Genomic DNA, 13,956 nt, shown 5'->3' on the forward strand with positions numbered 1-13,956 from the left:
GGCTTGTGTGACTGGGATTGTAACTGGGATTGTATGTGAGTGTGATTTTTTGTTTGATATTGAATGTGTTGCGAGTGCTCTTGTAGTGTGCGTGTGTGTGTGTGTGCGTGCGTGCGTGCGTGCGTGTGTGTGTGTGCGTAAGCTCATGCTGTGCTTTAAATACTGGCTTCTCCACAGCTGGGCTCCCACTAATGCTCACTCTACTACCTCTGATGTGCCCCAGTTAGCAGGGCTCACTCCCCAGTAACATGGTGAGCTGTGCTTGGTGGAGACCCCTGCGCTGGGATGTTTTTACACTTTACGCTCCACTGCCTCGACACAAAGGCTTGGCCCCGTGAATTCTAAGACCCCTAATCCACTGTGTCAATAAGCAGCGGACCCCCAAAGCACAAACAAATGCTCATGCACAGACAAACAACAATGCCAACCACAAGTTGGCGAGGTTTCAGTGAGTCAATTTAAATTTGGAAGAAATATAATAATATGATCGATTTGCTTCAATGTAAATTGTGTATTGCTGTAATTACTATCGGAACATTAACACAAATTACCCTTTTTAATAAGTGCACAATCTGAGAAGGCCAAATGCCTTCAGTCAACACGAAAAAGAGGCAATAAAAAATGTATTACAAGTTACAATTTCTACAACTGGAATGATAGAAAATAAGTGAGTTACGTGAAATAGTACAAAACACAAAACAAGGCCAACCCTCCACGATGAATCAAAATGAATCATGCATTTCTTGATGATGGCTCATTAAATATCCCTTTCTTGCACATACTGTCACTCATCAGAACTCACGTATGCCCTCGAGTTATTTAATTAAAAGCACAACGTGGCTACAAATAAATCAGTGCATACTGGGGAACCATGTGAATGAGCAGTCCCAGTACACACCCCATCCACACCTCCCGCTACCCCTCCATCACAGGGACAGAGACAGGGACCTCCTGTGATGTTACAGTCCTCAATAACACCAAAAAATAGACCTTTACAAAATAAGGTGCATTAGGAACACATTAGGAACCTGATGCAACAATCAGTAACACGTGATTGCACAAACAACCATCACCTTGCCACAGTGTATGATAATTGCTGTTTTATAAAGCTTTGTCTGCACAGAGCAGTCGTTGGGTAATTAATAATCTGGTATTCATAAAATACTGAATTTTCTTTATCTAAGTTTACTGAACTCAGATCACCTGTGCAGGCAGGAGGTCTTGAAGGCAAATAATCTGTGTGTCTGTGTTTGCCATATATGACAGAGATGTTGAAAAAGTCTGAAGGGTTGCGGTGCGATGGGGAAAAACATTTGGAAATAATGCACTTACCCAGAAGATGAGATTGAAGAGGAACATCATGTACTTCAAACAGCAGAGGCAGCCTCTTGCCATGTTGCACTTCTTGAATTCTAAAAGGAACACAAACGATAGATCCAGGTAAAACACCACGTATTTGCTGCCTTTGGGCGAGCCGCACTTTTTGCCGGTCTTGTCTCCCGCGCTGGCGTCCACTGGCACGCCAGCCTGCGTTGGCTGCGCGTTGTTGCTGCGCGGTCCTGTGGAGCCGTAGAACGCGCCGGCAGTGAAGCCACGGCCCCCGAACGGGCGGCCGGACGTGGAGGCGCGGGCGAAATCAGAGTCGTGGCTATCTATGGACGGGCTGCGGTGAATAGCCGATTCCTCACTGCTGGACTTCTCCATGCTCTAGGCCTGCGGCTGGTGATGGGGGGTTTCCTGACGCACAGTCTACCATAGTCCCTAGAGGTGACAGCACAGAGCGATCTGCCTCACAAAGTCTCCAAGCCCACCGCGCTCAATGTCGCACACAGAAAACTAAAAAAATAAAAAAGGAACCTAATCACGTCCGACCCAGAGCGCAAAGGTAGAGCAGGTTGGGAGTGAGCTTAAGCCAGTTTACGAAGTGGCTGTCGGTCTGGTGCCTCTCCCCGCTGCCTGCGACTGTCCTGTTTTAATAGTCCTGAATTGGCTGTGCACAGTGGTCTTTCAAGGAGCATTCCCTCAGCCCCGTGACAGGACGTCCTTGTGGGGGAGGAAGTTAAAATGTTACCCCCTGTCCTATCCTGTAATGTCACGGCACTCTCCCACGGCACTCTGCCACTTGCTCCCTCTCTCTCTGGTGGGAGTCAGACCCCCTTGTGAACTCCCAGCCTTCAGCTGCTCCTCTTCCACATGCCCCTGCTGACCTCAGCACTGGTTGCAAGGAGGAGGAGACGTGTCGCACGCTTCTCCCACCGGAGAGCCGGCAACCCTCTCTAGCCCTCTTTTACTCCTTCTCTCTGCCGTGTTCCTCCTCTCCTCCAGCGCTCCTCTCCTCTTCCCCACTGTCTCAGCCTTCCGCGACCCAGCGTGATCAGATGGTCTCTCTCTCTCTTTCGCTCTCTCTCTCTCTCTCTCTCTCTCCCTCCCTTGCGCCTTGCTCTGCCTCTCTTTTGAGCGTGCTTGTCTTCTCTAGTGTACCATTCTGCAGCCAGGAACTAAGCCCTTGGCACTGGCTGTGCTGCGCTCTCTCCTAGTAGCAGCACTGTGGCTGATGTGCTATTATCGGCAGCTGCAACTAACAGGCATTCCCTATCTCCCAAATAGAGCTCTGCCTGCCTCTCTCTCTCTCTCTCTCTCTCTCTCTCTCTCTCTCTCTTGCTCTCTCTCTTGCTCTCTCTCTGCCCCTCCCCATTGCTGAGCAGACAGCCAATGAAGCAGCTGCAGTCAGCCTTCAGCTCCTCCTCTCTGCTTCCACAGTGTTTTTAACAAGCCCATCATTACACTTGCTTAAGACTATACAAGTTCAGCAATTTCTTCTACCTGGTCTGATGGGCTTGGGGAGGCAAACATCTCAAATTAATGGAGGATATACATTGAGCCACAACATTAAAACCACCACCAAACCATTCCTGAAATTTTTTTGCAGTGTGGAAGGGCTTATAATCCTTCTGAAAGAGACCTCTGCCATCAGGGAATTCCCTTGCCATGAAGGCGTGCAACAATGTTTAGGTAGGTTTTACGGGTAAAAGTAACATCCACATTAATGCCAGGATCCAAGGTTTCCCAGCAGAACATTGTCCAGAGCATCACACTACATCCGTCGGCTTGCCTTCCTCCCATAGAGCATCCTGGTGCCATCTCTTCCCCAGGTTAACGACACACACACACACACCCGGCCATCCACATGATGTAAAAGAAAATATGATTCCTCAGACCAGGCCACCTTCTACCATACGCGTGTCCATGGTCCAATTAATATGCTCACATACCTATTGTAGGAGCTTTTGAAGGTGGACAGGGGTCAGCATGGGCACTCTGACCAGTCTGCAGCTACGCAGCCCCATAGGCATAAAGCTGTGATGCACTACACTTCTGACACCTTTCTATCACAGCAGCATTAACTTTTTTAGCAATTTTTACCACAGTTGCTCTTCTGTGGGATCGGACCAGACGGGCTAGACTTCACTCCCCACGTACATCAATGAGCCCATCGGTGTCCATGACCCTGTCGCTGGTTCACCCGTTGTCCTTCCTTGGACCACTTTTGGTAGGTAGTAACCACTGCATACTGGGAACACCCCACAAGACCTGTCGTTTACGAGATGCTCTGACCCAGTCGTCTATAGCCATCACAATTTGGCCCTTGTCAAAGTCGCTCAGATCTTTAAGCTTGTCCATTTTTCTGGCTTCCAACACATCAACTTCAACAACTGACTGCTTACTTGCTGCCTAATATATCCCACCCCTTGACAGGTGCCATTGGAACAAGATGATCAATGTTATTCACTTCACCTGTCAGTGGTTTTTATGTTGGAGTGGCAGAACCGACTTGCGTGTGTTGTCATGGGAATTTTAGCAGGGAAAGGGTTGTGTGGGTGTTCGAAAGAAGAGAAGGACAGCATGCTGACACTATCTACTGCGTGACTACGAGTCTGCCTTGTCAGTCATTGGCAGTATCTCAGTATCTCTGATTTCAGGGACACTGCTGCAGAAGTCGCTCACATCGGCTGCTGACGGTGTATGAAATCATCGGCCCCCTGATTTCAATGGTGAACAGCTTACTTCCATTTTTACGAATTCTGCATTTAACATCTGACTGCCATCGAGCTTGGCGGCAAATCTGAGCTGCAGCTTCACTATTCGGTCGCTCCAGCCTGGCCCGCTGCCATGTAAGGAGCCAAGATTAATGGGCAAGGTTTCAGCGTTTGGAATTATGTCACCATTTAGAGCATGGAAAGAGGATAGAGGCTTAAATATATGGAATCCTATGAATCAAAGAGTTATACAAAGAGATCCTCCATTGTTTGATGTACTAAGCCGACGGTATATTACAGCCCTGATTTTGCTTTCTAATATTATAGCAGGAAATACAAGGAAAGTACTGACAAATATCATCCGAATAAACATGAAAGGGAAAAGATTAACCAAACTGCTCTAAGGGTTGTCTGCTTTTCAGTGATTGATCAGCCTGCTTGAAATTTCAATAATCTTTCATGTGTTTTTGACTGTTTTTTGATTTGTATTTCCTATGTAGGCCTGTTTAAAATTTCATTTCAATATCTTTATCTTTATCTGGCTTTTTATTGCTATGCTCTATTTCTATCTATTTCTATGTCTTACGTAAAGCACTTGCACATTACAATTGCACTTGTGTACGAAGTATGCTGTACAAATGAAATTGCCTTGCCAAGGCAACACTGTCAGTGATGTAATGCACTGAAACAAAAAATATAATTAGGGAAATAAAAATCGTCAGTGTTAATAATTGTTGTTTTTTGCTCCTACAGCTCAATTATAAACATAGTATAATATCGCCTTGCGCAAAAAGCAACTCTTTTCTCGGAGCAGGTCTTTGCCAAAATGGGTTTACTGTTGTGACACTTTGTTGCTCTAATGTGGTTACGTTCTTCTGTCAGCAGGTCGAAGTTTAGTGCCGGCGACGGCTGAGCCCGCAGACAGATGGCGGGTGAGTTTCAACTCAACCGTCTTAAAGGTAAAGCCAGTAATACCCAACGGATGTGGACAACCTAATCCAATTCTCTCTTCGGTTTCACACTTACAGTATAAAACGTGGCCGTGATGGGTGTGCAAAAGCTCAGGTATGCCACAGAAACACACAGCAACAAAACGTGCGATATCTATGTTTCATGTATCTTACCAAAGTCTAAATTAGTGGGGCCAATGCAAGCGGAACAGAGACGTAATTATCAAACCTTTTTTTTTTAAACACATGGAGTAACAAAGATGCATTATTAAAGAAAACAAACGACTTTAATTACACCAAACACAATTACTCGTCCTGTTGGATGCAAATTAGCCAACCAGGGAAAAAATAGATGGTGGCTTTTGGATGATTACCAACACAAAAGCCATGTGTACAATGCAGATTTTGTGTAATTAACCTCTTCATGCCTTCAAAAACAACAATACTGGTATCCTAAACAGATAAAATGTGGTATTTAGTGTTGGTATTTGGAACAATGAAAAAAAAAAATTGAAATTGGGGCATATATGCAGGCTACGTCAGAGCCAGGGAAGGTTGAAATCCAAATAATGGCCACAGCCAAGGAGAAGCCTCTGACACTATTGAGTCTCACGGACTCGGCAGATGATGAGGAAAGGAGAAAAAATTCACAACGACAGCAAATTCGGTTGCTTTAGGATCGCTTATGATTCTATTATCTGTTGTAAAGACATAGCACTAGTGTCTGATAGAGCTAATTTGCCTGGAAAATGACTATATCAGCAAAAATTCCATCTTCAAATCATTCTCTCTTCTTTCTCATTTCTTCCCAGTGTGGGGACTGATTTCCTTTGGAACGGGATGGAGCAGGACAATCCCTTCACTCAGTTGTGTGGCAAAAAATTCATTCCTTACATGTAGGAAACAAACTAAACAAACTATGAGGTTATTTTAAATATTGCTATATTATAATCACAATATTTGCATATAGAGCAGGGAAGTGAGATGCGATCACAAGTGGTTACTTAACCGCTCTGAGGGGAGAGAACAATAGCGTCCCCCCCCCCCACCCTCTCTCTCTCTCCCCCTCTCCCTCCCCCCTCTTTCCCCCCCTCTCACTCTTCCCCTCTCTCCCTGTCCCTCTCCCCCTCTCTCCCTCTTCCCCCCTCCCTTCTTCCTCTCTCTCCCTTTTCCCCTCTCTCCCTCTCCTCCCCTTCCCATCTCCCCTTCTCTCCCTCTCCCTCTCTGTCCCCCTTCCCCTTGCACCCTCTCCCCCTCTCTCCCTTTTTCCGCTCCACTTTCAGAAAACGGTTGTGGCAGTTTCGCCTACCACGCGCCACCCAAGTGCCGTGTTCAGGGACCTCCGGCACAGAGACACAGACGGCGGGGTTGTAGAAAACACACAAGTTTATTGTGGAGAAGGGGGCTTGAAAGAACAAGCCCCGGAGCAGATGGACACAGGTCATGACAGGGCTCCTCTCTCCTGAGTGTGTGTGGGGATGGGGGTTTTAACCTGTTGCTCGTTATACCAAGCAACGGGCAACAGGTATGCAGCCACTCTGATCCTGGGACCCTAATGACCTAGACCCAGGACAGGTGTGGCTGCTCAAACTACACCATCCCCACACCACAAAGGTAACCTGCACTTACGCCGTTTCAATGCTTGTTTTTTTCTTGGCGGATTAAAAAAAATTAAAAAAAATTGTCTGTCGCCAATCAACAATGTCAATCGACTCGATCGATTGCCCATTGACGATTTAATCGTAAATCCGCCCACACCTTACAAAAAGGTGTGGCCGACGAGTACATCAGCAGTGTCTTACAGCCCAGCCTCTCAGAAACAGAGAAGTGCAGGAATTGGGTCGATGGACCACATCACAACTCGGGGGCATAGTTTGACCATTTCAATGCTGAAAACTGGTGGTGTTCCCCTTTAATATAGGCTACGAAATAATATTTAATAATATTAGATATTTAATGAATAACATGAACTTAAACTCAATATTTAATATTCTTTTCCCAAATAATGTCTCTTACAACAAAATATTTCCCAATGGACCATTTTAAACACCCCTCAGGCAGATGGCACTGTTGCATGATTTAAGTGGTTGCGTGCAGGTGGTGAAGCAAGATCAACCGTTCCACACCTCAGGCCAGATGTAGAAAGCCGCTCCTCTGCACCCGTGGCTCTGCTGATGAGCCACGGGAGAACGCCACCTCCAAAACACACAAGTCAATAAAAACCCTACACGCCACGCAACACGCTCGAGCCTTTGGTGTGCGTGCCGTTGCTTATCCCTGGAGCCGTCCTAGGTAGACATCTGAGCTGCCTCTTGAGCAATGTGCAGATCTTACCCTCAGAGGGAGCGGGGCTCCGTGATTCTTCATTCATTTCTGAGGATAAGAGGTTAAAGAAAGAGAGAGCGAGAGAGAGAAATTCGCACACACACTCACGCCAGTCTAGAACACTCCAGGCCAGAAATTGGACCCCAGTCTGATGCAAGGCACAATATTTTTTTCTTCATTTTTATCTTGGACCATGTAACAGTGGGCTTGCAAATGCCATGAGTTAATTTCGAGGAATTAGGAGGATTAGAAGTAATTTGGGAATTGACATTGAGGTAAATGTTGACATCAGAGTGTCAGTTGTGGAAAATGACGCACGGATTCAGAATTTCGAGGGATGCCGGTACAAAAAAGAGTTCAGTTCAGTTCCTCCCGTTCCTTCTGGAACATTGGGCGTCGAGTCCCCACCATTATACCAGAATGGCGCCTTCTCGTCGTTTCCATAACATGCTTTTTTTTTTTACGGGGTGAGGTTGTTAACCCCACGCCCAACCCCCAACCCGGAGGACCACACCGAAAGACTCCAATCTGGGAGATAACGGAGCACGGTGCCAACAGCGCCCCAAGCGCAGGAATCGAACCCAGGACCTTCTTGCTGTGAGGCAGCAGTGCAATGCACTGCGCCAAAAAAAAAAGAGTTCAAATGTGTGGAAAAACTTGATTCTAATTTGTCAATAGCGGCAATCAGCGGTCAATTCAGTCTGTATAATGACCGCTGTCATGGACAACCACTTCCCCACCTGGATTTACGTCTCTCACATCACTAGGAGGGGATGCTGTTGATTTCGATGTGAAATGGGGGTTTGTGAATCCCTTTGAGACTGTCCTGTGATTAAGGGCAAACAAACAAAAGCCTATTGGTTAGGCTTTTGTTTTTGGAGAGCAAATAGCTGGCTATGTTGTTGCAGTGTTTGCTGAATTGTTGGCTAGTTTTCTTTGCGGGGGAGCACCTGCCCCTTTGCCCCTTGAGGCCCCATGGAGGCCCTTTTTATCAGGCGCGTTTTTATTTTTAAGCGTGAATAGGCATCGAGGTAGCCTGGTCAAGATATGCATATTCATGAGGGACGTGTGGAGGGTGCCTGTGATCTGCACTTCGCTACGCCGCTCCATTTCCTTATGGAACAAATCAAAACACCCTGAGTAACGGGAACACTTCCTCACTCACTGCCAGTCGGGACCTTTAACACGAGCCCCATGTATACAACTTTGGTCCATGACTCGGTCTGTGAATAGGCAGACTTGGCCTCAAACTTCACTGGTGGAGACAGGGGTTTGCGATAAGGGGACTTTGAGTGGGACTTAGGGACCCGGAGACTAAGGTCTGAAAATGGACTTGTGATAACGGGACTTTGAGTTGGAAACCTAGGGAACTTGACTTGGATGTTTGCACATATCTAGAGAAATAAACCCCCAAATGAACCCCAAAAGTTTACCCGATAAAAGAAACATGGAGGATATTTAAGTGGGAAACGATGCGGAAAGGAGCAGGGAGAGGAGCCGAGCGGGCCGGGGCTGAGACGTTGCGCCGGGATGGGATTGTATTCTACCATTCTCTCAGATGTGGAGTAAATCTGGCAGCTCTTTCAACATATGTTGCAAGAACGGACCGGAGCGATTATAGTTCAGAGAGAACAGAGAAGCAGCAGTGACTCCAGCAGAATACCCAGGACTTTTCTGCCAAAAACTCCCCATTATCATCTTTCCTTTTATTTATATATTTATTTATTTTTAATCCTTTAATACAAAAGCAAATCCGATGCATGCACTTGACTCTGAACTGGGGTCAGGCCAAGGAGACCTACCGTCAGACACCTTTTGAATGTCAGTGACTGCCAGTCATTTTTATATATATATATATATATATATGTATATTTATTATATTATACAGCCACATTTTTCTTGTTTCTTTTTTTTCAGGCTCATTTTTATTGTTCATTGTTAAACTTTTAGTTTATTTCATATTGCAAAAAATTTTCTGGTTTATTGTTTGGTTTATTTCTAATTTTTATTGTTCATTATGTTTACATGTATTGCTTAATTTGTTCATTTTTAGGTTGATTGAATATTTATTGTTGGATTAGTTGTGTTTACTGTTTATTTTTTATTGTTAATATTTAGGTTTATTGTATTTTGGCAATTTTTTTTCGATGTTATTCTATTACATTATTATTATTTCTTATTGTTTTGATGTGCTCTAATACCGCAATCCCCCCCCCGGGGGATAATAAAGTCTCTATCTATCTATCTATCTATCTATCTATCTATCTATCTATCTATCTATCTATCTATCTATCTATCTATCTATCTATCTATCTATCTATCTATCTATCTATCTATCTATCTATCTATTTATGAAGCTTAGTTTGAAGAGCGAACAATAGGGCTGGGTATTGGTACTCATCACCTTTAAGGTATCAACCAAAATAACCCAATACAAACTTCTCCAAACGATACCTGCATAAGATCCTATTTGTACCCAGATCAAAAAAAAACGGACTATTTGTACGGTTTTGCTCGTAGCCAATCACCACATCGATTAAATGCAGCGTGTGCAGCAGTCTGTTAAAGGATGGGTTCACAATCTGACTCTCTTAAAACAACAGTCAGGAGTCCATATGAAGAGTGAAAGAGGTTTTCCTCGCTGTAATCATTCCTCCTGTACTGGCTATTTGTTTGAAAGGACATGGCCCAAATACTTCACTGTACAGTTTTGTACAGTTATTTAATCAACATTTCAACAATTTGAACACTTTTAAAATGCATTTGTGTCAAAATCATTTGGATGGGGAGGAGCGGTGGCATTTTGCACAACTGAATGCTGCCGTTCACATGATAAGTATTGTAAAAAAAAAGGTATCGAATGAAGTACTCTATTGGTATCACTTTAAGGGTTCTGGTATTGGTACTGGTATCGTCATTTTTTAAACAATACCCAGCTCTTGCGAACAAACAAAATAAATTCAAACAGATGTATCCAGTTCATGCAAGAAAAGGGTTAAAGCTATTTTTCCAAGCCATTGAGTCTCTAGATTTATTTTATAACTGAACAATACAAACAGCAGGTGGGTGTGAGACTCCCAAATATGCGCTCTGGTAAATAGACCACTGAAAAGAGAAGCATTACGCTCCCTCTTTAAAATGTTTGATGGCATAATTTTCTGCGTATTTTCAGGTGTGAGGTATTTTTAAAATACCTCACATGGACAAAGCAGTTTTGCACATTGCATACCGCAAACACATTTATAAATTAAAAGAAAAAAGATAATGCCTTGTCAAGAAAAGCTACTTCAACCCGTGTTACGCAGCAACAACATTTTATGAGAGGATCTCAGAACAATACTCGGTGGTACTTCAGGGAAAGACAATATTGATCTGTTATGTAACCCGGGAGAGGCTTCGTGATTTATCGTTCTCATTGCGAGCGGCAGAGTTTTCCATTCACAAAAAGTTTTGTTTTATACAAACACATTTTGTTCTTTTTGTGTGCCATGTTTGTTGGGGAGCTTATAAGAATATGAATGTATCGCATTTCGTTCAGGAGTCATGGATCGTGCGTGTGGCAGTTCTGCCGACCACACGCTGCCAGTGTGACGTTTGCAGGGCCCTCCGGCACAGAGACACAGGGGACGATGTTGTAGACACACCACTTAATTGTAGAGAGTGGGCCAGCTGGAATTAGCCAGCAGCAGATAGAACGTGTCATGATTGGGCTCCTATCCCGAGCGTGTGTGAGGATGGCGGTTGTACCTGCTGCCCGTTAGACCAACCAATGAGCAACAGGTATGCAGCCACCCTGATCCCAATCACCTAGATCCAGGTCAGGTGTGGGCTGCTCAACCAGACCAGCCCACACCACTGTGCGATATAAATCTATTGCACAACCGCTGAAACGGAATGTCTCTTTGACTCATCCTGGCCATGAATTTGAGTTTGGTTCCTGTAAAGGTCTCATCAAGTGCTTTTGTTTATGAATGATTAAATCCTACATACAAAGCACAGTCCTTACTCTGAGCTTGAACCTCCTCGGAGCATAGATGAGTATGAACTGAGCTAGACATGCATTGAATTTAGCATCTTTCAAGGGCGTTAGCCTGAAATATTCATATACACCGATCAGCCACAACAACCACTGACATGTTAAGTGAGTGGAAGGGGGTGGAATATATGAGGCAGCAAGTGAACAGTCAGTTGTTGAAGCGTAAGGATCTAAGCCACTTTGACAAGGGTTAAATTGTGATGGCTAGACGACTGGGTCAGAGCATCGCCAAAACGACAGGTCTTGTGGTGTGTTCCTAGTGTGCAGTGGTTAGTACCTACCAAAAGTGGTCCAAGGAAGCACAACCGGTGACAGGTCAGCATGGGCACTCTGACCTGTCAGAGTGCCCATGGTGATCCGATGGAGCATCTGTGGGATGTGCTGGAACAACAAGGCTGATCCACGGAGGCCCCACCTCACAACTTCCAGAACTTAAAAGATCTGCTGCTAACGTGGTGTCAGATACCACAGCACACCTTCAGAGGTCTTGTGGAGTCCAGCCTCAATGGGTCAGAGCTGTTTTGGTGGCATGAGGGGGACCTACACAATATTGGTGGTTATTAGTGGTGGTTTTAACGTTGTGGCCGATCAGTGTATTTACTGTTTGTATTCACAAAACATTAGGGGTGTTAGTTATAGCAACAAAAAGGAAGAGTCAAAGCCAAAACTGTCTTGTCCTGCAGCTCGGCGGACATCACTGTGTGTGTGTGTGTGTGTGTGTGTGTGTGTGTGTGTGTGTGTGTGTGTGTGCGTGTGATGTTTTTGTGTAAAGGAATTGTCTGTGATTCCTTGATTCAATTTGATTCATTCCAAACAGAGCCGCAGTCACGAGCCTCTCAGCTCAGAGAAACAACCTAAAGGCTGCACAAACACTACGCTCCCACTCCGAGTTCACATTCACCTTGAGGACAGCGCAGAGCGGCATTGTAGCTCCGCTGGAACACAGCGGAAATAGAAGAGAAAAGAAAAGATCAGCAGAGCAAAGAATGGAGCTGAACAGGACAGAAAAGTTAGAACACAACGGAATAGCATAGTGGAGTAGAACGTAATGGAACAGGATGATACAGAATACTATCTAATAGTAAAGAACAGAAAAGTATATAACAGGAAAGACCAGAATAGAACAGTATGGTGTAGAAATAAAAGAATAGAATATATCAGTATAGTATAAAATGGAATTGAACATAATAGAACAAAATGGTATTGCACAGAATAGAATAGAATAGAACAGAATAAATAGTATAGTGGTAACAGAGAGTAGAGTACAGTATTAAACATTATAGAATGGTAAAGAACAGAGTAGTATGGAACACAATTGAACAAAATGGTATAGAACCATATAGAACACAATACTATAGAACACAATAGAACCGTATAGAACAGAATAGTATAGAACAGAAAAGTATAGAGCTGAATAGTATAGAATTGAATACTATTGAGTAGAATAGAACAGTATAGAACTGAATAGTATATAACAGTATAGAACAGAATAGTGAAGAACAAAATGGTATAGCAAAGAATAGAATAGAACAGAGTTGAACAGAATAGTACAGAATACAACAGTATAGTGGTAACAGAATAGTACAAGAGTATAAAACAGAAAAGTATAGAAGAGAATAGTATAGAACGGAACACAATAGAACAGTATAGTATAGAACAGTATAGAACATACGAGTATAGAACAGAATAGAACATAAAAGTATATAACAGAATACTATAGAACAGAATAGTATAGAACAGAATAGTATAGAACAGAATAGAACAGAGCAGTATAGAACAGAATACTATAGAACTGAATAGTATAGAACAGAAAATAACTGAATAGTATAGAACAGTATAGAATGGAATACTCTAGAACAAAATAGTATAGAACAGAATAAAACAGAACAGTATAAAACAGAATACTATAGAACAAAATACTATATAACAGAAACATACAGAACTGAATAATATAGAACAGAATAGAACAGGATAGTACAGAATACAATAGTATAGTGGTAACAGAATAGAAGAGTATAAAACATGTAGAACAGTATAGGACAGAATAGTAAAGAACTGTATAGAACAGTTTAAAAGAGAATACTATCGAACAGAATAGAACAGAATTGTATAGAACAGTATAGAACAGAATACTGTAGAACAGAATAGTATCGAACAGAATAGAACGGAAGAGAATAGTATAGAACAGAATAATATTGAACAGAATAGAACAGAATATAATTCATTTCTTTCAAAGGGAACATGCTGTTTCTTTGTGATCCGAAAAGAAAAGAGAAGATAAGATGAATAGAAAAACTGGAAAAAAGGAAAAGAAGGCCTCTCTGCTGCCGTCAATGATGTAATCACTAATGTGCTGGGAATGGCTTTTTATTACTATCATTTAGAACGCTGTGTTTAAACCTCGCAAATTAGCTGGCTGCACCGAATGTCTTTGTTTTCCCCACATTCTATGGCTGCTTTCTGGGTTAACAATGTTTATTGTCATTTTAGGTTTGCTGTATATTACCAAATTGTTCTACTTCAGGTTTATAGTATAGTGCATTATTTTTTCTATCTCTTACTTTCTAGGTTAATTGTATATTTGAAAAATGTTTTTTTAGGTTTATTG

General features: G+C 43.2%; 1 protein-coding gene across 2 annotated transcripts in view; it reads right to left on the bottom strand.

The window, feature by feature from the left end:
• The window catches only part of tspan9a (tetraspanin 9a), a 213,971-nt gene that overhangs the window by 71,923 nt on the left and 128,092 nt on the right, over nt 1-13,956 (bottom strand). The window contains exon 4 of one of the 2 annotated variants that reach the window (XM_080002000.1): nt 1,333-1,412. In XM_080002000.1, coding sequence (XP_079858126.1) covers nt 1,333-1,395 — 63 coding nt within the window. In that variant the 5' untranslated portion in view covers nt 1,396-1,412. Of the gene's footprint in view, nt 1-1,332; nt 2,516-13,956 lie in introns of those variants that run through there. The other variant, XM_080001999.1, reaches the window with a different exon arrangement.

This window comes from Zeus faber (assembly GCF_960531495.2).
Source record: "Zeus faber genome assembly, chromosome: 6".
NCBI lineage: Eukaryota > Metazoa > Chordata > Actinopteri > Zeiformes > Zeidae > Zeus > Zeus faber.